The sequence below is a fragment of the Colletotrichum fructicola genome (assembly GCF_000319635.2).
Source record: "Colletotrichum fructicola Nara gc5 chromosome Unknown KSG_Nara_v1_contig01, whole genome shotgun sequence".
NCBI lineage: Eukaryota > Fungi > Ascomycota > Sordariomycetes > Glomerellales > Glomerellaceae > Colletotrichum > Colletotrichum fructicola.
In genome coordinates, this window is record NW_027094051.1 from 429,878 (window position 1) to 455,745 (window position 25,868).

General features: G+C 54.8%; 9 protein-coding genes across 9 annotated transcripts; 5 read left to right on the forward strand and 4 right to left on the reverse strand.

Annotated features, from left to right (window-relative positions):
• Positions 1–1,943: 1,943 nt before the first annotated feature.
• CGGC5_v000129 (uncharacterized protein) lies at positions 1,944–4,036 on the forward strand (the record flags this gene model as incomplete). The annotated part of the gene is made up of 4 exons (XM_066150633.1): positions 1,944–2,377; positions 2,430–2,488; positions 2,531–3,212; positions 3,265–4,036. The coding sequence occupies 4 exons, from the start codon at positions 1,944–1,946 to the stop codon at positions 4,034–4,036; spliced, it is 1,947 nt and encodes a 648-aa protein (XP_066009706.1).
• A 281-nt stretch (positions 4,037–4,317) lies between these two features.
• POT5 (Potassium transporter 5) lies at positions 4,318–6,871 on the reverse strand (the record flags this gene model as incomplete). Its single annotated transcript, XM_032023327.1, has 3 exons — positions 4,318–6,400; positions 6,452–6,499; positions 6,555–6,871. 3 exons carry the CDS (start codon positions 6,869–6,871, stop codon positions 4,318–4,320), a joined length of 2,448 nt encoding a protein of 815 aa, XP_031879998.1.
• Positions 6,872–10,035: 3,164 nt separating this feature from the next.
• On the reverse strand, positions 10,036–11,374 carry htyB (Transaminase htyB; the record flags this gene model as incomplete). Its single annotated transcript, XM_032023328.1, has 3 exons — positions 10,036–10,401; positions 10,475–11,238; positions 11,305–11,374. The coding sequence occupies 3 exons, from the start codon at positions 11,372–11,374 to the stop codon at positions 10,036–10,038; spliced, it is 1,200 nt and encodes a 399-aa protein (XP_031879997.1).
• Positions 11,375–12,425: 1,051 nt separating this feature from the next.
• CGGC5_v000132 (putative transcriptional regulatory protein) lies at positions 12,426–15,429 on the forward strand (the record flags this gene model as incomplete). The annotated part of the gene is made up of 10 exons (XM_066150634.1): positions 12,426–12,447; positions 12,498–12,614; positions 12,980–12,984; positions 13,033–13,118; positions 13,181–13,310; positions 13,376–13,431; positions 13,485–13,607; positions 13,666–13,985; positions 14,039–14,889; positions 14,935–15,429. The coding sequence occupies 10 exons, from the start codon at positions 12,426–12,428 to the stop codon at positions 15,427–15,429; spliced, it is 2,205 nt and encodes a 734-aa protein (XP_066009917.1).
• Positions 15,430–15,507: 78 nt separating this feature from the next.
• Positions 15,508–16,921, reverse strand: yeaW-0 (Carnitine monooxygenase oxygenase subunit; the record flags this gene model as incomplete). Its single annotated transcript, XM_032023330.1, has 4 exons — positions 15,508–15,928; positions 15,992–16,164; positions 16,220–16,518; positions 16,579–16,921. The coding sequence occupies 4 exons, from the start codon at positions 16,919–16,921 to the stop codon at positions 15,508–15,510; spliced, it is 1,236 nt and encodes a 411-aa protein (XP_031879891.1).
• A 590-nt stretch (positions 16,922–17,511) lies between these two features.
• fap1-6 (L-pipecolate oxidase) lies at positions 17,512–18,861 on the forward strand (the record flags this gene model as incomplete). The annotated part of the gene is made up of 2 exons (XM_032023331.1): positions 17,512–18,614; positions 18,672–18,861. The coding sequence occupies 2 exons, from the start codon at positions 17,512–17,514 to the stop codon at positions 18,859–18,861; spliced, it is 1,293 nt and encodes a 430-aa protein (XP_031879946.1).
• Positions 18,862–19,424: 563 nt separating this feature from the next.
• On the forward strand, positions 19,425–21,650 carry moxY-4 (FAD-binding monooxygenase moxY; the record flags this gene model as incomplete). Its single annotated transcript, XM_032023332.1, has 7 exons — positions 19,425–19,525; positions 19,585–19,604; positions 19,659–19,757; positions 19,810–19,879; positions 19,937–20,919; positions 20,977–21,141; positions 21,202–21,650. The coding sequence occupies 7 exons, from the start codon at positions 19,425–19,427 to the stop codon at positions 21,648–21,650; spliced, it is 1,887 nt and encodes a 628-aa protein (XP_031879945.1).
• Positions 21,651–21,786: 136 nt separating this feature from the next.
• On the reverse strand, positions 21,787–22,806 carry orsB-1 (Decarboxylase orsB; the record flags this gene model as incomplete). Its single annotated transcript, XM_032023334.1, has 1 exon — positions 21,787–22,806. The coding sequence occupies one exon, from the start codon at positions 22,804–22,806 to the stop codon at positions 21,787–21,789; it is 1,020 nt and encodes a 339-aa protein (XP_031880023.1).
• Positions 22,807–25,186: 2,380 nt separating this feature from the next.
• CGGC5_v000137 (uncharacterized protein) lies at positions 25,187–25,738 on the forward strand (the record flags this gene model as incomplete). The annotated part of the gene is made up of 1 exon (XM_032023335.1): positions 25,187–25,738. One exon carries the CDS (start codon positions 25,187–25,189, stop codon positions 25,736–25,738), a length of 552 nt encoding a protein of 183 aa, XP_031880024.1.
• Between the last annotated feature and the right edge of the window lie 130 nt (positions 25,739–25,868).

The window sequence follows — 25,868 nt, forward strand, 5'->3', positions numbered from 1 at the left end:
GGTCTGAACATTCGCGACGCCTTCGGGCGGAGGAACGCCCGGGGAAGCAGGAGCTAAACGCAGTGATTAACACTGGTGATCTGAAATGCTTCTCAGACGGAAGTTATCGTTCTGCAGTGAGCTCTTCTCTGAATCAACGAGCACTTTACATTACGGAACGTGGGCGAATTGGTCTCTGTCTACCGCAAGCAACGACTGGAGATGAAATTTGGGGCGTCTACGGATTCCGAGTTCCATTTGTTTTCCGGGCGTCAGATGGGAGTGGGGAATCGAGAGTGCACAACATGATTGGAGATTGCTATCTGCAAGGGGCCATGGACGGCGAGCTTTTACCTTCTCGAGGCAGAGGCAGCACTGTTGTAAAGTTGGTCTGAAAGTTATTGAAGCAGGCGATGGTAAACCTCGGAAACGTTTATGCAGAGCGAAATCAAAACATCTTGAGATGATGGTAAGATGAAAGGCTATGGACGTTCTTCTTGAAAACGTTGGTAGTCTCATGATTAGCCTCAGCTCGTTCACTAACTAATCCAATGTCATTTAGCCTCATCCGCATCCTTTCAGTCACTACCTATGAAGCCTAGACCCCCGATTACAACTCAGCAAATGTGAACTTCGAGAATCTAAAGTAGTTAGAACAAGGCTCGGCGAAAGGAGGTAATCCCCCCCTGTTACATAACGTCACTTCGCACTACAGTGAAAAGAAAGACATTAAGAAGTTACTAGTAGCCTCTTACTGGGGGAACACAGCAGGCTTTTGGCGGGTACTTTTGTTTTCATTTCCCACTGGTTTGTCCTTCCTGAAATACCTTACTATGAGATCTCTCGCCCCATGTTGCGAAAGTCTTCACGCCACAAGCTCTGTCCCCAGCTGCTGCATCAATAATGCTCAAAATTGGATACTGAATCACTGAGTCTATTCTCTCCGCCTCTCTTGTGGACTTTGTCTATTTACTCCGGCTCTTGTCACAATTATGGACGTGTCTGTCTTGGAATTCTTTGCTGGAGTAGACGCTGCCATTCTGCATTGGTAAAGTATGAACCGTTGCCCGGCGCCCCTGTGTTAACACTCCCTCGCCGAACTGAATGCCAAAATTGGGTCATACTCACCTCCTCAACACAGCTGGCCTCCGTCTTTGCTGCGAGATGTCCCTCGTTGACCCATAACGACTTCCAGGCCGTGGGTACGTTAACCGTGCCAAGGTAGCCTGCTTGCGCTTACATGGGCGTCTGGCGATTAAGTGGTCAACCTGCAACAAAACTGAGATGCTGACTTGCCGTAATAAGCAAGGCCCATCAGCCGAGCGACAGCAAATCTTCGTTTTGATTTGCGAGATGCAGCCTTCCGTGATATCAGTCACCGCTGCATACGGTGTGATGCTATCTTTGTCGCCATGGTTGTGTTGCAATCATCCTTTTCTGTTCCTGTTGGCGTCCAGTCACAGACCAGTGTTGGAATAGCCGCCGATTGTGTAGTATGGAGGATGAATGCAATGAAATAGAGTGGCAAGTACTGTCAGATTTGTGCGACATCCCAGTACGGCTGAGATTAGGTGGCGCTCCGAAGGAAGGGGGCAACGATAAGAACGGCATAAGAACCGGGATCGCGAACCAGCTTACCAGTCTGTAGCCTGCTTCTATAGTCTCATTATTAAACAATCAGGCTCGTAACGCCATTGTAAATCTCTTGGGATTGGTGGCTTGAGGTTACATTAGAGCTTTCTTCTGACGCCTATGGCAGAGCCTGCCTTAGACGTGCTGCTTGAGACATCCCTGCGGCACAGAAGATGCTTTTCCAAGGCCCAGGTATTGACAGAAAGGCTGGTGGATGTCAAATAGAGATGGGATCTCTCCGACAGCCTGCGGTTGAAACCTTGTGGTTCAACCTCTGGGTGGTAATTTCTGTCGTTCAACGGATTGCCTCTCGCTCAGCCTGCACTTTCAGCATGAAACTTTCCATTGAATCTCCCTTCTCCGAGGGCCTGGTGCCTCGCGATCTATGGAGACGAGGCGCTCTGTCTTTTGCCGCCGCTGCACTTTTCACGTTCATAGTGAACTTCTCCTTCACCATCTGGACGATGACGCAGGACGCCCCCGACGGTGTTGGCCTTATCTGGGAGGGCGAACAGACGATCGTGAAGGCTTGGAATACAGCCATGCACATCGTCATCAATATCATCAGCACCATTCTGCTTGCGGGAAGTAACTATTGCATGCAATGCTTGATGGCGCCAACGCGAAGCGAGCTTGACAAGGCTCACTCGGAGAAGAGATGGCTTGATGTTGGCATACCGACGATTCGAAACTTCAGGAGCATCACTTTACGAAGAAAAGTGCTCTGGGTCCTGTTGTCCATATCGTCATTCCCATTACATCTACTGTACGAAGCTCTTCGTCCTAGAAGGGAATGGGCTGTGCTGACCTGGCTGCAGTTTCAACTCCGTCATCTTCGCATCGATTTCGACGAATGAGTACTCTGTGTTTGTTGTAAGTGAGCAATCGGTGCCAGGGAGGGATTCAACGTCATTGCCAGATACACTCGACACGGGTCTCCTCCCTAGGACCAGGTATCTCTACTCTTTTCCAAATGCGACGTTCGAATACCGCGACCCTACCGCCTGCCTCGAAGACTACGGCACCGCGTTCCAATCTAAGCGGGGAAGCCTCGTCCTCGTAACCAATTCCACGGGCATCAACGTCACATTCGTTCAATACGGAGCAGCCGGCGCGTACGTGGGAGGTGTATCCGGATCGTTCAATTGGTTATGCAAAGAAAACGTAACGGATTGGTATTATTCAGACGATACCCCTTGTGACGAGAAGGTCGTCAACATGAAGGAAGGTTCCATTCCGTGGAAGCCGTTGGGCCTCGACGTTCGAGGCTGCTACAATAAGGAGACATTCGAGCATTCGAAGCTGTTCTTCAGTCGGGCAATCTGCTGGGTCGTGACCATACTCAACTTGGCCAAGGCTATCCTCATGCTCTTCGTTGCATACGATGGTGTTGGCAACACTGAGCAGCCAATCTTGACAGTTGGAGATGCCGTTGCATCGTATATTCAGATTCCAGACGGGCATACGCGGAAAATGTGTCTCAAGTCGAAGAAATGTTTTTCCAAAGAGAATTGGGAGCCGAGCCCAAAGCACTTTGACCCTACACGTCACCGAAAATTCAGCGGTGGCAGTATCAGTCGATGGGTTGTTTGCGTTTCCCTGTGAGTATACTCTCTCCTCCCACCTGAGGGGATTTACTAACACCGCTGTCAGATGCGTGCTAGCCCTGTGCGTTTGTGGCGGACTACTATTGTTCGGACTTGCGGATCTTCGTGAGCAAATTTCGCCGGCGCCAGTGTCACTGGAAAAGTACGGGCCTGGCGTCGTCCACAGCGACACTATCATGAAGGTTTTCAACCCCGAGCGGAATGTCCTCATTCTGAGTGTAATTTTGGCCAACATCCCACAAGTCCTGATGTCGCTCATCTATTTCAACTACAACGCCCTTTTCACCTGCATATCCCTAGCTGCCGAATGGGACAGGTTCTTCGGCGGAAAAAAGAAAGGTCTCAGAGTGTCTACCTGGCCTCAAGGCCATCAGCGACAGACGTACTTCCTCCAACTCCCGTACCGTTACTCGTTGGCACTTGCCGCATTCTCCGGTGGTCTCCACTGGCTCATTTCGCAGAGTATATTTCTCATCAGGGTAGAATCTTATAACGATTACGATAAGTTCTCGGATGAAAACACTTCTTCCGGGTGGTCGCCTATTGGGATTATTCTCGTCATGGTTGCAGGGGCTGTCCTGATTGCATTTCTCGTCACTTCGGGCTATTTTCGTCTGCGTTACGGCGGAATTCCTGTGGTGGGTAGCTGCAGTGCGGCAATCGCCGCGGCGTGCCACGCAGACCCATCAGAAAGGGATTCTTTGGCGACATTGCCTCTGACTTGGGGTGTTGTTTCTGGAAAAGACGTCGAGCCGGGCCACTGCTCATTTACGAGCAAAGACGCTGAGAAGCCGGTAGAGGGCTGTCTTTATGAGTGAATAGGATTCAAACCGAAGGCTTTCGGTCTCAGTGGGTGGATGTAGGGGATTGCAAACAGAAGATCACTGCTTTGCGGAAACTTAAGGGGCCGCCAGCAATCAGGGGTTCATGTCACTTGTGGAGGGAAGTACTGCAGTTGATGGTGCGAGATAATGATGATTCGACGAACATCCAAATCATGAGATGGTCGTGGAAGAAATGTGGGAAACGAACTTGAAATTATCGAGACTCTATCTCATCCCTCTCAAGCCTCAAACCCATCAAACGCAAGACACTCTAATTAAATCTCCTTCACAAACCCAACCTCGACAACCCTCTCCATCGCCAGCCTCAAATTCGCAATCTTGGCCCTCGTATTATCCCTCATCCACAAAAACGTGCCCAACACAATCCTCCTGAAAATATTCGTCCCCGTGCGGATGTGCATCTGCCCCTTGCCCACAATGTACAGCACCTTGTGCGCATACGCGCGGTCCAGCTTCGCCAGCTCCGCCGCGACCCGCTCGTCCTTCAGCTCCGTCGGGCCCTCCGTCTCCTCCCACTCCGTCGCCGTGCCCGACGTATTGGTCTCCTGCTCGCTGGCGGTGGCCGCCTTCGCGGCCGCCTGGCGGACGACGAAGCGCCGGATCTGCTCGTAGATGAGCGCGCCCAGGTCCGGGGAGACGACCTCGTCCATGAAGCCGTGGCGCACCACGAGGCGGTAGCAGCCTGGGATGTTGGCGAAGCGCGAGATGTGGTAGCGTTCCGCGTCAGGGACGGAGGGCACCTCGACGGGGTGCAGGTGGAAGAAGACTGCAACGTCAGGGAGGGCGCCGAGCTTGGAGGCGAAGTGCGTGAAGACGCTAGGCGTCTGGATGCCCGTCTTGTCGAAAAAGATGCCGAACCCGCTGACGGGGGAGAGCAGGTCGCCGCCCCAGCGGGGTGTCAACTTCAAACCTCCATCCGCGGCCTTGGCGAGCAGAGACGAGGGCTGGAAGCGGTCCTCCTTCTCTGCGCGCCACTGGTTCTCCTTGCCGAAGCGCCAGAGGAGGAACATGCCGGCCATGAGGGCGGAGATCATGAGGGTGAACCAGGCGCCGTCGGGGACCTTGTTCAGCGCGGAGGAGAGGTAGAGGCCGTCAAGGGTGGCGAAGGCGAGGAAGGGCAGGAAGATGAGCCAGACGGGCAGGCGCCAGACGAGGATGGCGACGAGGGTGACCATGAGGGTGTCGAAGAAGGTGACGAAGATGACGCAGACGCCGTAGGCGTGGCCGAGGGAGGTGGTGTTGTTGTAGACGGCGGTGACGAGGATGGTGCCGAGCATGAGCAGCCAGTTGAGCAGAGGAACGTAGACCTGGCCGTGGAAGGTGGACGAGGTGTGCACGACCTTCATCTGCGGGCAGTAGGAGAGCTTCATGATCTGCGAGGAGAGCTGGAAGGTGGCGGTGATGATGGCTTGGGAGGCGACGATGGCGGCGAGGACGGCGAGGATGAGGGACGGGTAGAGCATGCCGGGGGGCACGGTGTTGAAGAAGGGGTTAGTGTACTTTTCGGGGAAAAGGGCGAGGTGGGCGGCCTGGCCGGAGTAGGCGAGGATGAGGCAGGGGTAGGTCCAGAGCAGCCAGCTCATCTGCACGGCGCGCATGCTGAAGGCGCCGAGGTCAGCGAAGAGGGCCTCGACGCCGGTGAAGCAGAGCAGCACGCCGCCGAGCATGCGCCAGCCCTCGGTCTTCTTCTCCATGAAGAAGTGGATGGCGTAGTAGGGGGAGAAGGCCTTGAGGACGGTGTAGTCGTACTTGACGAGGTTGTAGATGCCGAAGGCGCCGTTGAAGCCGAGCCAGACGATGACGATGGGGGCGAAGGCGCCGGCGAGTTTTGTGGTGCCGAGGGGCTGGATGAGGAAGAGCAGGACGAGAATGCCGCAGGTGGTGCCGACGATGGTGGAGGTGCTGATGTCGGGCTTGACGACGGAGAGGCCCTGGATGGCGCCGAGGACGGACTGGGCGGGGGTGAGGATGCCGTCGGCGATGACCATGGAGACGGCGAGGACGCCGATGGTCTTGAGGAAGCCGCGGGTGATCTTGGACTTTTCGATGGCGGAGCGGATGCCGCGGGTGACGGGGCGGACGTCCTGGGTGTTGAAGCGCTCGAAGTTGAGGGTGGCCTCCTCGCGCGGGTCGACGGTGGTGATGTTTGCGAAGCGGGTGAGGAGGGAGTAGCAGGAGAAGGTGCCGCCCTCGCCCTCGTTGTCGGCGTGGAGGACGATGAAGACGTATTTGACGGTGACCATGAGCGTGAGGGACCAGATGATGAGGGAGAGGACCTGGGTGAGGTCGTTCGGGGTAGGGACGTCGGTGAAGGTGGAGGAGTACACGTAGAGGGGACTGGTGGACGTGTAAGTAGGCGTGATGATGGGTGTTTGCGATCCGGCTTACCTTGTTCCTACATCGCCGTAGATAACACCAATCGACTGATACGCAAGCCTGTTGTCATCATGTTAGTGACATGTCGCGTTCCTGAACAACTCTCGCCACGAACCAAATCAAAGTCGTCCCTGTAAAGATCTGCTTCTTCCTTCCATCATCGCGCCTCCAATCGTCACCGCCCTCGTCGACTTCAACAGTCGAGTCCCTGGTACGCGCGCGCGAGAGGCTGCGGGCGCGGCCCCTGGACCCGACGCGGTCGAGGTCGCGGCCAAAGTAGATGCCGCCGGCGACGCCGGTGCTCGATCCGACGTCAGGACGCTGCCATTTCTGCCACTCGTCAATGGTCGAGCTCGAGGTGATGCGGTCGGGCTTCTCGAGGTTGTCGTCGAAGTTGATTCTCTGCGGGGTGGGCGCGTTTGGATCGGCCATGCCAGGCGCTGCAAACGTCTAATTCGTGTGAGAAGGAGGAAGAAGAGAAGATGGGAGTGAGAGTGGAAGAAGGAAAGGCGCCGGCGCAAAGCACAGCGTGGGAGGTGTTGAGCGTGGCAAAATAGCAGAGCCGGTTCCCGGAGGGAGGTTGCAGCAGATCAGCAGAAGAGAGAGATGATGACAGGAGTCGGAGGTCTCTCAGAACCGTCTACGTGGGAAATGGGATGGTAGGGGGATGGGATGGGCTCTTTAAGGCGGGCAGACGTTGGGGGCGTTCGCGCCGGCGCGCCGATGCCCTGGCCCTAATCTCACGATGATTTGTGCCTGTCTCGAGACAAAAGACAAAAAGACAAAGGGCAGATTGCCGTATCGGAGCAGTGGGGGTACACCCCATGAGGGATCTTGGTTCATCTTTGCCCATCTTCGGGGTCTCACTCTCTCACTCTCCCATGGATGACGGGGGACTGGGGATGGGCCACCACCCAAAGGCGGTCTGGCTAGTGCGGCGGGAAAGGCTCGATACCAGATGCATCCATGGCGCGTGGCGTGCGGACGGTCTTCTTTCTTAGTTTGCCCTGGTGCCGAAAAGTTGCCCATTCTGCACGTAGATTTGAGGGTAAGAGACCAGGATCCAGCCCTCTTCGTAGTCTCGTTCACTCCCACCTCTCTTCCTCTCCCCTGGAACAGCCCATCGGTGGTGGCCCGTGTTGTTCGGGTAAGCCCTCGAGTCTACGCAGTAGCGCGGCTTGCACATGCAACATGCGCGGGCTAATCTTGGACGATGACGGGGGCGCCGCGCATGGCTGGCAGGGAAGGTTTATCAGAGGCTCTCGTTGACAGAAACATGATTGTCACAAGCTGCAGGAGAGACGCAGAGCTGGGACGGGGGGGTCTGGCTCTTGGGGTAAGGCAGGACAGGCAGGCTGTTCGGGAGGAGGGAACGGCTTAGCGCGCATCCATGGCGTGTGGCATGTTATTTGCTCTCTCTCACGGAGTGGTCTAATAAGGCATGCCGGGTAGCCCAGAGGCCGGACGATGCAAGAGAGCTGTACGAAGTGTGAGGAAACGGGCGCCCGCTGCGGTGCCGATGGCTGCTGGTCATGGACTGAAGTTGGGAACCTGCAGGGGTAGCTCGGACCAGGGGGGGTAGGTAACGGATGGAAGCGGGGATGAGGGAGGATGAGGCTTCTTCTTCATGGGCAAAAAGGGAAAGAAAAGAAAAGATGGTGGGCACGAGTCGGAGGGATGGGACGTGTTTGCAAGGGAGACGTGAAGCATGTATCAACGAGTGGCTCGGAACGGCCTTTGCGATGATGACAGATGTTGTGCAAGACAATGGGCGGGAAGGCCGTCCTTCTTGTCGTTGTTGTCTCTATTGTCTTTTCACCTCTGCTTCGTTAGTCTCGAGCTCTAGTCTTTTTTTCCCGCGCGAAGGCGAGTCCAGGCGGTCTGATGACTGTGTGGTGGGAGGCCGCTTACACGTGCCAGCAGACTGCAGCGCGTACGAGACAACCCGCGCATGTTCGTCTCCCATGCAGCAACCAGCGGGTCAGAAAGGAGCCAAGTTGCGGGCGTCGGAGAGATGCAATGGCTGCGGAGCTTTCAGGGCCGTACAAGGTATAGAGAGACGTTTAGATGAGGGGACAGAAGAGGGGCGGTCTCGACAAGTAGAGCCCCTTGTTGATCGGCTCTTCAAGTGAAGACCGAGTAATATTCGTGTCGTTGGTAACAGCAGAAACGCACAGCAACATAATGCCTCATTGCAGATTTTCTGCCGTGTCCCGTTCATCGACGGCAGGGCCCTGTTTTCGTCTCTGGCTGGGATCTGCACAGAAGAAGACCCCAGTCGAGAAAAGAGTGGATGGTCAGAAAGAAGAGACGAAAAAGGGAACGGTCATGGCCGGTGGGCAGAAAGACAGAGAGAAAGAGAGGATGGGGGGGCAGCCCAAACATTCCATCGCAACAGACACAGACAGAGACGAAGGGGGAAAAAAAAAGCCAAGAAAATGTCATGCACAGACGCCCGTAGCTTTTCCTAGGTCAGTCGATGCAAAGGGACTAGCACCCCTGCCATCCCCGGACACTGAAGCTTCACACAGTGGAGTGGGTTCGGTGGGCCACTGCCGGCTTCAGTGGGACCCGTCCACTGCGGGTGCGTGTGTTTGGTTTGTTTAGCGCTGCTAAGCTTCTGCTAGCGGCAGCCAAGGTCGCCGCATCCATTGCACTACCAAATCCGCTCATCTCGACTATCTGCCCTAAGAAAACGCAACTTTGAGCTTCATTTTCTGTGCCCTCTCCCCCCCAGCCAGCCCTCCTTTTTTCAGTATGAGAGATTTTTCGTCCAAGATGCTCCCATTGGTCTGCCAAGACATTGCTCACTTTTGATTGCCAAGACTTTTTCGGGCATGCTTTTCGCGGGACGCGCATAGCCACACTGGATACCCTTCACCTCTCACCTCTCTCCTAGTGTCCAAGGTAAACAAGCAGACCGACCCAAGTCCATATTTTGGCACCAATTTCGTGCATCTCTCACTCTTGACCAAGGCCATGTGCCGTCACCAAGCGCCGTCCGTCATCTGTCATGCCACGCTGGTGGTAGGTAGGTTTGATTAGGGCGCGTGTCGAACCAGATTCCTGGGATCCATCTTGACGGCGGACGGTTCTTTTCCCTCTTGTGACTTAATCTCGCAAGGAGAAAATCTCGCAGAAGATCTCGAGCTCTGGCCGCAGCTTACCATCGCCTCTCAGGGGCTGTTGTTGTTGTTGTGTTGGACCCTACCACCATCACCACTTTTCCGCCTCCAGTTATGTTTCCGTTCCCCTCGACAAAACTTCACTGCAAATTGTCAGACCGCCATAGACTCATGGCTTTTTCGAGTGTTCGCGCTAGGTAGATTTGATCCCCCCCATATAAACAACCGGCGAGACGCCAGACATGCCTCCCCCACAACCACGGGTAATGCACAAGATTTTCTGCCAGACCGTTGCTTTTTCCCTCCTTCTTCTCCTGCGCGTCTTCCCATTTTTACTGTTTTACTCTTAAATCAAGCCACCCCGGCGCCGACGCAGCCCAGACCATGCCGTTCCGGGCCAGTCCAGCCGACGCCCCCAGGCAGCGGACTCAAACTCCCTCCCTTCTCACCTAACCAGAGACACACACTTCTTTAGTCCATCTGGTCAACGGTCGTCGCCGAGCCGTTGGTCTTCTGCTCCCCCACGACCGCCGTGCCGTCCGCCTGGCTGACGGCCACGTTCCAGCCGAACTCGTCCTTGAGCTTGCCCAGCTGGATGCCCTTGAGCGTCGACAGCAGCTTGAGACAGGTCTCGCCTGCGTCCTCCTGGCTCGCGGGGATGTACGTCACCGTCTCCTCGCCCGCCTTGGCGCTGCTGACGCGCTCGTGCTGCTTGCCCGCGAGGGCCTGCGCCGCGGACGGGTCCACACGGCGCGTGATGGAGCGGATCGGCACCAGTGCCGCGGCGGTGCCGGCGGCCATGACTTCGGAGAAGGTGGGGAGCTCGCTGTACTTGATCTGTGTTGCGTGATATTGTCAGTCAAGTGATCCTATGATGGGCATGTATAAAGTCGCAAAAGGAAAGACTTACGACGCGCTTCTCAACCTTCCAGCCGAAGCTGCGGGCAATGTGCTGGATGCTGTCGCTCGTCACACTGTCAATGACGCACTTGGAATCCGGCACAACAAGCGTAACATCCTCGCCGTCCTTCTTGACACCAATGAAGCCGCTCGTGCTGAACTCGTCAATCTCCTCGTGCTTCACGCTATCCAGGTGCAGCGTGATACCGTAGCCCTCATTGCGCGCGCGGTCGCTGAAGCGCAGGACGGGCGCGTAGTTGCCGCCGACCTTGGCATGTCCGGTACCGTTCGGCGCGGCGCGGTCAAAGTCGTCGAGGATGAGCGCGTTGACGGGGTGGGTGCCGTGGTAGACGCCGGTGGGGATCACGAAGACGGCGAAGATGTACTCCTCGGGCGGGTTGAGGCCGAGCTGGGCGGAGGAGCCGTAGAGCTGGGGCCGGATGTACATGGCGGCGCCGGTCTCGTGGGGCGGGACGTAGCCGGCGTTGAGGGAGACGGCGGCCTTGACGGCGTCGAGGAATAGGGCCTCGGGGACGCGCGGCATGGAGACGACGTCGGCGGAGTGCTGGAGGCGCAGGGCGTTCTTGTCCGGGCGGAAGACGTTGATTGTGGCGTCACCGGGCGCGCGGAAGGCCTTCAGGCCCTCGTAGGCTTGCTGGCCGTAGTTGAGGGCCGGGGCCATGCCGTGGATGCGCATGAAGGGGTCCGCGACGAACTTGAGGGGGGTCCATTGGCCGGTCGAGACGGAGTAGGTGGACTCGATGTGGCCGTTGACTGGGAGGGAAGAGGTTAGCTGAGGTCATCTAGGAGGGGGGTGGACCGGTAAGGAGGGGTATTCACCTTCGCGGACCTTGAAGCCGACGTTGGACCAGTCAATGGTGTTGACCGGAGGGGGCGGGAAGGCGGCCATGGTGGTGATTGTGTCTGTTCGAGGGGTTTGGAGGGGATTCGAAGGGTATCGCGGGCGTCAGCGGAGGTGCAGAAAGTCAATTGAGTGACTCTGAGGAGGCGTCTCGACGGTAAAGATGCTTGAATCGTGGAGAGATGGATGGAGCTCCTCGTTGCGTGACACACCGAAATTTTAGTAGGTAGGGAGTCATTCGTGTGCAGGGCAGCACAGGAAAGTGTCCCGCACCGCCCGAATTATTTTGGAGGGGCGCCGATCTCGGGACTGCGGGGTGCCTGTCTCTCGCGTGAGCTGCGCCCTTTCAGTGGCTGCTGATTGGCTGACGACCGCTGAAGAGCTGACTGAGACGGCGGGGCATCCCTGTCCGCCTCCGTCTGCCGGAGCAACAAGTTCAGTCGTTTGCTGCAGTTCTCCAAATGCGAGGTGAGGTGAAAGGGGTCCAACGCGCATGATGTCATTTTCAATTCTTGGGTGAGAAAGCTCAATTATTGTTGCTGTGTTTGGGATGGATTAAAGATTAGATGAACCATATTGAGGTAAGTATTTTTGAAAGCTTCATGTTCCAGGAGTCTGTGAGCTGACTTATCATAGGATACGAGAGAATTGGAAGCGCTCACTCAGCCCAGCGGAAGTCCGCACCTTGGCTATGATCAACTGAATAACCGGAGCTACCTTTCGACGGGCCCCGGTGTCCTCAATCCTGCGAATGGAGACACCAGGTAGTATCAGTCCCCGATCGAGTCGGAGCGGCCCGTCCGAGCGGGTGCCGAGTGGGCCTCGGCCCGGCGCCGGAAGCACATCATCGACTAATGGTGACAAAAGTGATAGAGCCGGGGTGAATCGAACACGCCATCTCTCCCCCGGCAGGGTCTCTTGATACTTACCTTCAGTGTGTCCGGGGACTGAGACTCTGGAGGGGGAGCGCTTTACCGTTGAGCCACGGCCCCTTGGGTTCTTGTTGATATTCTGTGACAGAGCAATAGGTTATAAAGACAAAACGGATGCCTGCTGCGGTGGCGTCAAGATATCCATTCAGAGTTGAGAAGCGTCGTTGATGAGGCCAAACACAGTGGAAGGTTCGAAGCCACGCGAGGCAGCTCTGGTAGTGGTACTCAGTGGCTGACAGCTGGCACCTGGGAGGCCCACTGGTCTCGCCTTGATTTTAGGACCCATTCTCACCATTATTTCTCAAGCTCGACTTACTACACGTTAACTTCGTTAACCTTGTTTATTCTGTGCGGCCGTTGGTGAGTAGTCGCAAAATACCTAGTGAGAATGAAAGGGAGTCTCCAATGCCCAGGCCTTATCTCCAGTGATGGGTCTTCCCCACGGCGCGGATGCGTCACCCGGGCCGCCGTTTATCTTTTCAGCAAACTGCGGGGACACCGACCCAAGCCAACCCCAGACACTGACATCCTTCCCAACCTCCAACAGGAGGGCCGCGAAAGTTGCTGTACTGATAAGACACAAAACGACTTATCTGATTAAGAGAAAGCATACTTGATCCGGTGTCTTGCACTAAGAGCCATTATATGCCCGTTGGCCCGCCTGAGCCGTGAGGCACAATGACAGTCGCCCTCAGCATCAATCAAGAGCCATAGCTTGCAGCCTGTGTGAGTCAGCTGCATGTGTGTTTTAGTGTTAGATCTAATTTGATACAGATACATCCTCAATCATCACATTCAACGACTGCCATGGACGAAGCTCGCTATGCTAAGCGGGCGCGTCAGGCCTGCGAGCCGTGCCGGTGCGGACAACCCGCCACTCTCCCCGCACCTCATAGCCGCGGATCTGACGATAGAGCACTAGCAAAAAGAAGTCGAAATGTCCTGGGGAAAGGCCAATATGCTCGTATTGTGAGAGACTTGGCCAGCAATGCGTGTACAATTCGTCCGCCGAAGTTGTCGACACGCATCAAACGAAGCACAACAGAGAGATGGTATGCACACCACCAGGGTTGGCTTGGCGGAAATAAAGAAGGGAAGCTGATTTTAAATGTCACAGGAACATCGAATGAACAGCCTCGAAGACAAGATGGATCGATTGATTCAACATCTTAGGTCAGATACTTTGGTCTCGTTCCACCTCCTATCCGGTATTGACTCACTCGCAGTCCTGACCCTCAACCTCGGCGTCCATCATCCTCAAATCCCATACCATCACCAAAGCCTAGTACAGTGATGGAAGTCGCCGTTACCAGGCATGAAAGCCGTCCTGCACAAAATGAGAGTCCCAGGTATTTTCGGCTCATGATTCGTAGCGACAAGAATGCTCCGCTGACCTGCCCCGAACAGCAGCATATCTGTTGTGACAGAAACCCATCTCAATGAGATTGGCCGCCTATACCTAACATGGTGTCACAGCCAACCCATCACGCTCTTCCACGAAGAGAGCTTCTTGACTTCACTTGCGACTCGAGGTCCGGAGCTGGTCCTCTCATTACAGGCATTGGTGCTTAGGTTTCCTCCAGGGTCACTGACTGCAGATGCCGAACAGCAGCTAAACACCAAGGCAAGGTCCGCGAGGCGCATGGTAATGGAGCGCGTCACGGAAGGACGGGTTGAGCTCTCAACCTTACAATCACTATGTATACTCAGCATGTTCGACTTCGCGAGTACTCAACCCCGCCATCCTTCCATCCACATCTCCGTACTAACACCTTCGCAGCCGGCAACGTCACACAATCAGGCCTCAACCTAAGCATCGCAACCCACCTCTCCCACTCCATCCCGCCCTCCCACAACCAGCGCACCGCCCACGAACTCAACCTCTGCCTCCGTGGCATCGCCGCCCTCCAGAACCTGCAAGGCTGCATCGTCCCCGCCACCGCCTCCCTCCACAACACAAGCTACACCCTCAGCCTGGCCCCCTGCACCTCCCCCTCCCTCTCCCACCTCGACGACGCCGCCCCAGACAACAACATCTCCACCCTCGCCGCCCACTTCAGCGTCACCTGGCGCCTCGCCCGCGCCTACGCCGCCTCGCGCGTGTCCCCCGACGCCCCGCCACCGTGGGACTCGCGCTCCGACTACTCCACCGTCATGCAGTCCCACCACGACATCGACTGCCGCGCGTCGGCCAAGTACCGCTTCGCGTGCAACCGCATCGGCGACTACGCCCCGGAGGCGATCCAGGCGCAGCGCCACTGGTGGATGCCCTTCCTCTTCATCCAGTTCGTGCACGAGACGATCCCGTGCCTGCTCAACCACCCCTTCCTGCTGTCCATGCGCCTGCGCAGCTTCCGGCAGACGATCCCCGTGTACTTCATGCAGCAGTCCTTCGAGGCGATCAACCGCAACGCCGGGTGGGTGATTTACTTTGTGGATGTGCTGGAGAAGAAGGGCGTGCAGGTGTCGGATCCTGTGCTGGCACATTGTGTGGTTATTGTGGCGACGATCCATCTGCAGCATAGCTTTGTGCAGGATGACCTGCTGAGGGGGAAGGCGCAGACGGGGTTTGAGAAGTGTATGAGATTTTTGAGGAGGATGGGGGCTGTATGGCCTTGTGTTGCCAACATGGTGAGTGAGCTGATGCTGTGAGATGTGCAAGCTGACGCGGAGTAGGCGAATAATCTGAGGAGGCTCCAGGACAGCATCGTCTTGAGACCGTCGCCCGCTCAGCAAGATGGATCCTCTCAGAGCCGGTCTTTCTCAATCAACAGTCAACTTCTATGGGACCTGCTCATCTACGACAAGGCAGTCCGCCCCGACGCCGGCTGGGACCAGTCCATGTTCGGGCCGACGCTCAAGGCTGACGTTGCAGAGCTGTCCGCCGAGCACCGGGCTGCCGAGTTCGACCTCGTGGGGTCGGCGGGCATATCAGGGCACAAGGCCATGCCGAACGAGGCGGCAGTCTGGCCGCCCAACGAAGATCCGCCGCCTGTGGATCTGCCGCAGAATGCGGGCCTCGATGCGCAGGTGGGTGACTTGACGGGCGGGCCGTCGTTTGAGGATATCTTCTTCGAAGGGGTTGGGCCGTTTGGAGACCAGGCGAATAGGTTCTTTGATGGGAACGACTACGGACGGGCGATTGACGATTGGTTGAATCTAGGGACATAGCTATGCAAATTCATTCTTGGTATACGCAGGTTATTCACAATCTCGAAGTTCAGAAGATAATGTGCCGCATGTGTTCAATCACCAAGCCAACCCTTCCATCCGCTCAGGACTAGCAATACAATCAAGCCCCTTGCAAAAAGACACATCCTCGTCCGTCTTCTTCGAGACCTCGTGCCGAGGCGTAGCGGGCCAGATCTCACCGCCGTCATTCACCTCCTTTTGCCTATGACTAACCACGAGATCTCGGGTAATTTGCTGGAAGAACAGCGGCCCCTTCTCCACCCGCGGGTGAAGCTCCCCGTTCACAAAGATGCCCGCGTTCAGGTTCCTCTGCGCGCCGTTGCAGAGGTCCTTGTCCTCGCGGAGAACCTGCTTGAAGAACTCGGAGATGCTGGTAAACTCTTCTTCCGTTGAGTTCTTGTTGCGGTACACCTCGTACTCCATCTTCGTCTGGGTGGCGGAGACGGGGACGCAGCGCATGATGTACATGAAATCTGGTCTGGTGTACGAAGGTGATGGTGTTAGTGTTTGAGTGTCAGTGATTGGGGATGTACGAGCTTACGTGACAGTCATGGACGCGTTCGGGTAGTAGAATGTACTGTAGATGCCTAAGCCCTGGACATCCGGCTTGTCCACGTTCCAGTGCTGGATCCAGTTGCCCCTCGTCTCGACCCAGTACTTGGTCAGGTCTGTGGTGCTGGCAACGGCAGGGTGCCCTGTTGGACAGTGGTAACACTGCATTGTTCTTGTCAGACTCGTCATTGGCGTCGTTATGCATAGACGCACATACCTCGTTGTAATTGTCGGCCAAAGTCTTCCAGTTGTAATCACCAAGCATCTCCCAAGCATGATCAAACACGTAATCATCCATCTTGAAGTTCTGCAGCCGCGGCTGTTCGTCAACCTGCGCAAAGAACTCTTCCCACGAGACACCAGGCTTCTCCGACGCATCCAGGTTAACCCAGACGAAGCCCAGCTGGTCTACGTGGACGTGGACCTTGAACAGACTGTTCTGCGTCTTATCGAAGGACGGGAGCTCCTGGTACTTTGGCGCCTTGGCCAACTTGCCGTCGAACCCGTACGACCAAGCTTAGAAGCGCCTCGTATTAGCACATTCATCAGACCCCGTGTTCAACAGGCCGCACATACCATGATACTTGCAAGCAAGCACGCTCATGTGCCCGCTGTCCGTCTCCACAAGCGGATACGCACGGTGCCGGCAGACGTTGTGATGTCCGCGGATCTCGCCCTTACGGTCCTTGACGAGGAAGAAGTTGAACCCCGCCTCCGTGATTTGCACAAAGTCACCGGCCTCGACAAAGCGCGCCTTGTGCGAGACGAGCAGCCACCGCTTCGAGAAGATGGCGCGGCGCTCTAGCTCGTACATGCCCGGCGAGCGGTACCATGATGCGGGGAGGGCTCGGACGGACTGGGGTTCTGAAGGAGTTGAGGAGGGGGTGTCGGTGGACTTTCCTAGACCGAGCCAGTTCATCTTGGTGTTGTTCGTTGCTACCAAAGACTAAGACGAATGTTCACGAAGAGAGCAAGGATTGAGCAATCAATGGAGCCGGTTACGCGATGAGATCAGGGTATGTTTCTATGGGCCAAGCTAGCAAACTATTCCAAACGACATCTTCTTGCGAATCTCGCTATATACCAGTCCTGCAAGCTAACAGGCCTCGAGATAAGAAGCTTGAAGTGGTCTCGGCATGCATGCCGGATCCCTGCCGGGAGGGGTGGCCCGTCCGCAGGTCCCCGTAAGTGGGTACGGACCGTGTTCCGTGCCCACTTTGACGCCAGCAACAGTCCGCCCTCGATATCGAAGAGAAACCGATTGGACAATGCAGTAACACGACCCCGAAGTCGGTGGACATGTCAATCTTGGAATTCTCGCGATTTCCACGACGGTGCAAAAACGGCTGATGTGTGACGTTCACCGCCCACTCACGGACCTCAACTGGGTCGATATTAGCGACGCGTGGTTGTCTCTGCGCTTCTCTCCCTCAAGCCAACATTACATCGTCGTCTCTCACCTTCCATCACCTCATTGAGCCGCCAGACGACTGCCAACGCCCAGCCAAAATGCCGTCCAAACGAACCCCCAAAGACGCGCCCATCGTCATCGTCGGCGCCGGCGTCTTCGGCCTCTCCACGGCCCTCGAGCTGCGAAAGCGCGGCTACCTCCACATCACCGTCCTCGACCGCTTCCTGCCCCCCGTCCCCGACGGCAGCAGCGTCGACATCTCGCGCATCATCCGCGTCGACTACGCCGACCCCGTCTACTCCCAGATGGCGCGCGAGGCGTACGCGGGCTGGAACGCGCAGTACTCGGATCACTACCACGAGTCCGGGTTCGTGATGCTCGCGGACCGCAAGGGCAACGGGTGGCTGAACGCGTCGCGCGAGGTCGCGGCGAAGAGCGGCGTGGAGCTGACTAACTACGCGGACGCGAACGACGTGCTGAAGGACTATCCGAGTGCGAAGGCGGACTTTGAGGGGCTGCAGGCGTGTATTAACCGTCGCGGCGGGTGGGCTGATGCGAAGGGTGCTATTGCGCAGTTGGCGGGGGAGTGTAGCCAGCTTGGAGTGCAGTTCGTCGCGGGAGCACGGGGGACAGTGAAGTCGCTCAAGTTTGAGGTGGGGAGAGTTGTTGGGGTGAATGTTCTTGAGGGCCCGCCGGTTCTCGGGGAGAAGGTTATCTTGGCGACGGGAGCGTGGACGAATCGCATCATTCCCATTTCTCACGCCAGCTCTGCGTCTGGACAGCCTGTTGGGTTCATCCAGCTTACGGAGGAAGAGGCTGAGAGGTTGAAGGATATGCCCGTCATGATCAACTTTGAGTCGGGCGTCTTCATCTTCCCGCCTACGAAGGGGAAGAACCCCATCCTGAAGCTCGCCCGTCATGGGTACGGGTATGCTACTGAGGTTTCTGTTGGCGATGATGGTTCTCAGAGGGTCATCTCTACGCCGAAGAGAGATGGCAGTAATGCGGCGACGGGATATCTCCCCGATGACGCGGATGAAGGTCTGAGGGAAGGTGTAAAGCAGCTGTTGCCCGAGTTTGCGTCGCGGCCTTGGGTCAACCGGCGCTTGTGCTGGTACTCCGACACTCCTGAGGGAGATTTCATCATGGATTATCACCCGTCTATTGAGGGAGTCTTCTTCGCTACTGGAGGAGCAGGACAGTAAGTGATCCCACATAATACCATTGGTGACAATAGCTAACCGCGTGTCACGCTCAGCGCTTTCAAGTTTTTGCCTGTTTTGGGCAAGTACATTTCGGACTGCTTTGAGGAGAAGGCACCACGAGAGCTTCGACACAAGTGGAGGTTGCGCGCGTCCGAAGGTCAGGATGAGTTGAAGCTGGGAGATGGTAGTCGCGGCGGCCCGCCTTTGCGAAAGTTGACACCCGTAGAGCAGTCTAGGTTGTAACGTCGACTTAGCATGCATATAGATTCCGCGGTTCATGACGACCGCTTGACTCTAGACTAGAAGTATCTGACTTCAAAAAAGCATATTAGAAATACTTGACCACCCTATTGGTATGCCGGGTGCATGGCACCGTCGAGAGCAACTTAGTTTTTTCCAACAAGGACTGGCTTATCGTTTGAGCAGACCGAGACTTGTTGACGCTGCTCTGCGCCGCTGGCCTCAAAGTATCGATGTCGGCGATGCCGCGAAGAGGTCCTGTTGGCCAGGGCTTATCGCACGGCCGGGATCCACCCGGTCCGCCTCCGGCCTACGCCGCCCCGTCCCCACTTACGGGAGATAAGTCCTGTCCACTCGGAGGGCTGCAATCAAGAGTAAGATAAGAGAACAAAGTTGAGAATGCCATGCACGTGAGAGATAGACGATGAACACCGAGCCAAGTCGTCGTTCTCAATCCGATGACCATAGAGAGCAGACCAAATTCAAAGCCTCATCAGAAAAGCAGAGAAGAACGTAACCTTCTCAGCCGCACTCAAATCCCCACGGAAGCCAAACACCTAGACATCATGAACAGTAACACCCAACATGGAGGCACATCTCATGGCCTGCCGCAAGAGCGCAGGAAAGTCCCGTATCGGCGCATACGTGCCGTGATCATTGGCGCGGGGTAAGTTCTGCTAATAATGCTGGGGTCACGTCACGTTGTAACTGACACCATCTACGTAGAGTATCAGGGATTTTGATGGGTAATACAATATTTATCAAAGTTCTTCTCTTTTACTAACGCCAGGGGATACTAGCCTACAAGTTGCGAAATTACCTTGGAGAATACGTTGATTTCCAAATACTCGAAAAGTCCCCAGAACTCGGGGGAACTTGGTTCGAAAATAGATATCCCGGTAAGTCGTATTTTAAGCAGTACTGTTCTTGATCTTACTCATCATCAACCAGGATGCGCGTGTGATGTTCCTAGCCACTGCTATCAGTACAGCTTCGCACCCAACCCCGACTGGTCAAAATTGTATGAATATGCCCCACCAGTGAAACGAAGTCTTCATGCTGAGAAACGTTTGTCTAGCTACGCATCGTCCCAAGAGATCAAAGCTTACCTTGACGGTGTTGCTACGCATTTTGACCTGAAAAGGTTCATCAAGTTCAACACCAAAGTCACCAACGCCCAATGGTCCGAGGACACTAGCACATGGACTGTCAGAGTCGAGAATGGTTCCACCTATGAGGCGGAGGTCCTATTCAACGCCGGTGGTATCCTCAACAATCTTCAAATGCCAAACATCACCGGCATCAACACCTTCGCTGGCCCCATTCTTCACACCGCCGATTGGGACTCATCAGTGGATCTCAGGGGTAAAAGGATTGGCGTCGTCGGTGCTGGGGCCAGTGCCGTTCAGCTATTACCTCAGATACAGCCGACGGCGACGAAGGTCACCGCCTTCATCCGCACACCGTCCTGGATTTCACCTCCTGTCGCTCTACCGGAGGCTGACCGGCCAAGCTACTCTTATGACGATGGGGAGAAGACCAGATTCCGAGAAAACGATGCCGAATACCTTGAAGATCGGAAGCGGTTGGAGGCGCAGTTCAATGGCATGTTCGACGCCTTCTTCAAAGCTAGCCCGCAGCAGAGAGACCTCCGGGAACGATTTGAAAGCCGCATGAGATCTCTGATCCGCGATGTGGCTCTCCAAGAGCGGCTGATTCCCAAGTTCGAGGCGGGCTGTCGACGGATTAATCCTGGAGAGCAGTACCTTCTGACACTCCAAGAGCCAAACGTTGAACCCGTCTTCGAGAGTATTGAGAAGATCACTGCTACTGGCATAGTCGCCGGTGGAGTTGAGTATCCTGTGGATGTTCTCATTGCAGCCACCGGCTTCAACACAACCTTCAGACCGCGCTTCCCGATCATCGGTAGAGATGGCAAGAACTTGCAGGAGGTCTGGTCTGAGAGTCCCACTTCTTACTGCGGGACGGGCGTTTCTGGATTTCCCAACTACATGATATTCCTGGGTCCCAATACGCCCATATCCAATGGCAGTCTCATGGGTGAGTACAAAACCTTCACATGTTCGGACCTGGCTGGCGTTGACTTGTTGGGACCAGGCCCAATCGAAGCTACGGGCGACTACTTCGTTCGCATTCTCACCAAGATGATCCGACAACGCATCAAGTCTTTTGACGTACGCATCGAGGCTCAAACAGACTTTGACAACCACACACAAGAGTTCATGCGTCAGGCAGTCTGGACAGGAACGTGTCGGAGTTGGTGTGAGTTCATCCGGTGAGGGCAGAGCTAATGAGAGCGTTGAGCTAATTGGCCCCACACAGTTAAGAAAGATGTCAACGGAAAGGTGAGCGCGCTGTGGTGCGGTAGCTCACTCCACTACATGCAGTCACTTGCCGAAGACCGCTGGGAGGATTACGAATGGCGCTTTGATGGGAACCGCTATGCATACTGGGGCAATGGATTCTCCTGGATCGAGAAACCCGAGTTGGACCCCATAGGCATTGATGAAAGGGAGTACTCAAAGACAATGACCACCATTGCACAGAGATCATCGGACCTCAGCTTCTATCTGGGTAAGGCTGATCCCTTGCCAAAGGGTGTCTTAGCTCACGTGGTGGACGCCGAAGCTCAGTGTCAGCATATCGTGGGGCAGGCTGAGGTCCATGGAGCCGATCTGACTAAGTCCGACGTGAAAGACGCGGACGTTACTGAGCAGGAGATGCGTTCTGGTTTAGAGTCTTATGTTCCCGCTATTGCGGTGGGAGTTTAATACTAGCTGCAATAAATTCAATTTCTCTATGAAAGTACCAGTTCATATACGTTCAGAATGAAAATGATGAGGAGCAGTAAGCCAGACTAGTGATGCGCAGTGAATCTGTATAGATAGTATCAGGTGGTGGGATACTCTAATACGTCTCGTCCTGCTGATCAATACCCGCTGACTCCCATAGACCCAAGAGGTGTATGGCATTCTTCCTTGATATCATGTCTATCTCTTCCTCTGTCAGAGTGTTCGTTGTGAGAAGTTCGGTCAGAAAAGTTCTTCCACTGCTGCTGGACTCGAACGGATAGTCGACACTGAACAGTATATGTTTGATCCTCGTCACTTGTCTTAGCATTTTGAAAGTGTCAATACAGAAAATGCCGCTTGTCGTGACCCATATGTTGTCATGCCAGACATCCTTGATAGACTTTGATCCCTTCTCAGCCATGGCTTGAAAGGCTGGCATACTCTTAACACGGGAAAGCATCATGGGCAAAAGCTCTCCCATATGGCCGATGATGATATTCAACTTGGGAAATCTTTCAAACACCCCAGCAAGGTAGAGCTTCAGAATATGCAAGCCCACGTCTTCATGCCAGCCCCATGAGGCCGTGCCGAGACCTATTTCCGACATGGTGGAGTAATTACCGCGATAACGCGATTTGAACAATTCGGGAGTTGGAGGTGAAGGATGAAGGTAGATTGGGACGCCCAGCTCTTCCGCGGCTCCGAAAATGGGCCAGAAACGACTATCGTCATAGTGCGTCATGTCTTCCAGGTGATTGTCGACCATCGCGCCCACAAACCCCAAATCATTGACGGCACGTCGGAGTTCCGTGACAGCATCGTCGGGAAAGCCCATCGGGAGGGCAGCAAAGCCGGCGAAACGATCAGGAGTCTGGCGAATGGCCTTTGCCATCTCATCATTCGCGCGTCGGTACAAATCTGGCCGGCTCGTGGCTACTCCGGGGAGGTGAGATAGAATTTGGAAAGCAATCCCGCCGGCTTTCATACCGGAAAGACGTAGAGGGCCAAGGTCCCATGCTCTTGCCTGTTGATCGGGATAGATCTCCCATATGTTCTTGTAAAATGGGTAGTTATCGCCGAACGAAGGGAAAATGACATGCTCCTCTAGGGTGATAGCTTGGTTGTTCAAAGCCATGATTGAAACAAGATGTTGGTCATTATGTGGTTTTTTTTTTCTTTTTACCAGGATAGTCGCACGTGAATGCTTCTTCTGTCCTTCTTCATATGGATTCTGGGGTACTCTGGCGAGCTTTTATAACTACTTGAGTATGTGGATTCATTGCAGACGAAGGCAACGGATGGCCCGGCAAATTGAGAGTCAGTACAAACAACGAAAACACCGAAAGGCGATGTGGCGAGAATAATTGTGGGCAAGTCAAATGAGTGGGCGAGCAAGATGTTCTTCGATTTGAATAAACCGGTTGGTTGTATCAGGATTGGCTATCAGAATCCGAAAGCGAGGTTCAGCATGTCATCGCAGTTTGGTGTGACATAGGGGTTTAGCTTCACGCTTAGAAGCTGATGTGCGGCCCGACCGGAACACTATCGGCACTTCGCGCTTCCGGCACTCGTTGCCTTCAACCCGTGGCCCGCAATCACATGACGGTATGACACACACGATTTACTACTTTTCTCCGGTGTGGTACTGCCAAACATTACTGTATCCTTCCTAATGCTTTCCATACGAAAGACTCCGCACAACGGCTCAACCACGCACGGAGAGAGGGCGTAAGTATGGACGCTCGTTGTAATTGAAGAGGCTGTTGCAGAGGAAGCTCCAACGAGGTCTGGACCCAGGAGTATTGAGGACGATAATTTCTCACTCATTCGGGCCAAGCATATGGGACTACAACATCCACCGCATTCCACCAATGGAACTTGCAGTAACCGGAGAGAACATGTTGTTCACTCAGACCATAACTCGCCACTTCAATCTTTTCTTACTAAACTGGGAGCAGGTTGATTTTATTCCTTCAAGTATAGCACAGGACGTGTGACAACTGGGATAGCTAGATCAATCACGCCTTAACAAGCTTTTTTCCAATTTCGAGGTAGAGGAAGAATTAGACTTGAGTGTGGTGAGCCAACGCCTGTTCCATCAACAGACTCTCGGTCTCTATCCCAACGAGTAGATTTATGCAATCATTATGAATCGCAGCTGGCCAAAGGGTTCTGAGGCCAACCCCCCTGGTCAGAAGCTTGCCGCAATTGGAAAGTGCGTGAAGTGGCTTGATTAATCTAGCTACGAACGCCGGGCGCGCCCGGTTTGTAGGACAAAGTGGTGTGGCCGATCCCCTACCTAAAGGCGGGTTTCGGGCAACGGGTAAACGGGCGTAAGCGAGCCGCTGCGAGAACCCCTGCAAATGGGTCTTTGAGTCGACTGGAGGACGAGCGTCTGCGCCGCACGCTCAGCTGCCTAAATGCCATCTGACTCCGCTTGGAGAAACCTGCAAAGTCAAGGTTACACATAGAGTGTAGAGATCCTCGACCGCCACTCGCTTTTCAGCTCTAGATTTTGAATACTTGGGTGTTTGAGTTAGGAACATTTGATTATGCTATTAAGTATCTTCGGCAGTCTTTTCGAGACCCCTGCTTGTGAGGAAAGGTTGGGAAGTTTGTTCGCTAAAGACGAACCAGTAGTTATTATTATAGGTAGTAAAAAGTAAATATTCAAATAAATTATGAATCTCTCTATTACTGGGAATAGTATGAAAGAGAATCCAAAGTCCCCCCTCTCTCCAAGTAACCCTATCCAGCGCTAGGCTAGATACACCTAGGTGCTACTGATGAACTAGGCTTTTTGGTTGGTCAAAAAAGCCTTGATTGACCCCTGAGTTGCTGCTACCCCTCACGAAGATGTACTGTAGTCAATTGGCACTCCATGGGATAATGACTTCGAATGTAAGCAGCCTAAGCGATCCGAGGAAGGCATAAGCTGTTCTCAACTGAGAGGGTGGTGTGGTCTGAGTGCCTAAGTCCGAGGTGCCTGAGTCCGAGGCGTCAGCTGCAGTATAATCCTGCGCCAAGAGCCGCGCCCACGATAGCTTTATGTTGTCAACTTACACCGAGAGATGACCAATGCAATCGGCCTCAGCGACCTTAGCCAAGGAACGCATTGTAAGGTCATGCTTATGGTATTGCAACATCGTGCTTATGGTATTGTAACATTATGCATCATTTTACATATTCAACGGAAACTGGTACACACATCCACCCTCGCTTTCAACCCCTGAAGCTTCGGAAACAATGACTTACACGAGAAGCCAGCAGAGGATAGTAGCAGCAGACGAGACGGGCGAGCGGACGAGATGCGACTACCAGATGTCCAAGACTCTGTGATGGTAGTTTCCCAGAAATGTATAAAAGGCTCGCTCCTGTCTCTGTCTGTGGAAATTCTTGACTCCATCTCCATCCACCTCAATATCTTCGGCCTCCCAGCAGAAAACCCAATCCCGCATCAAGCAATTTGCACAGCTTCACTTTAGAGATCCATTTCTCCATCTTTGCCAAGCAAAATGAAGTTCTTCGCCATTGTCAGCCTTGTGTCAGGCCTCTTCGCAACCGCCGCCTCGGCCGTCGACCTGCACCTCGAGTTTGCGGGCGGCTGTAGCACCAGCGGCGGCGGATTCATCTGCCGGGGATGGAATCCCAACACTTGTTGCAGCGTCAACTCGGGTACCTACTTCGCCAGTGCCTCGTTCAGGGCCATTCCGGCCAACTGGAATCTCCAGTGCCGTGGCCACGCCGGTCCCAACTGCGGCTCCATCCGCTCGCAGCAGGACAGCGGTGGCCGCGACTACATTTGCCTGAGCAACGGCCCCTATGGCGGGATCGGCTACGGCTTTAACAACAAGAAGATGATCCGCGGTGCGACACTGGAGGCCCGCGATGGCGAGGAGACTGAAGGCTGCGCCCAGCCGGACGTCCTGTACCTCGCCGACGGCACCCAGTACAACTACACCGCCATTGCCGAGGCTGGCCAGGCCACCGACGAGCTTGTCTCGCTTATCAAGACTGGTGCATCGGCCGACGACATTCCCAGCGTTGACGAATTCAAGCTCGACTAAAAGCTCGTTCTGTGAACATCAGACGTGACTTCAAGACTCATCGCGCTATGACGCCCTCCCTAAGCCTTACACAGATATCCTATTGCGAGTGCTTCACCTGTTCTACCAGGTTACGGTGCGGCCTATCGTC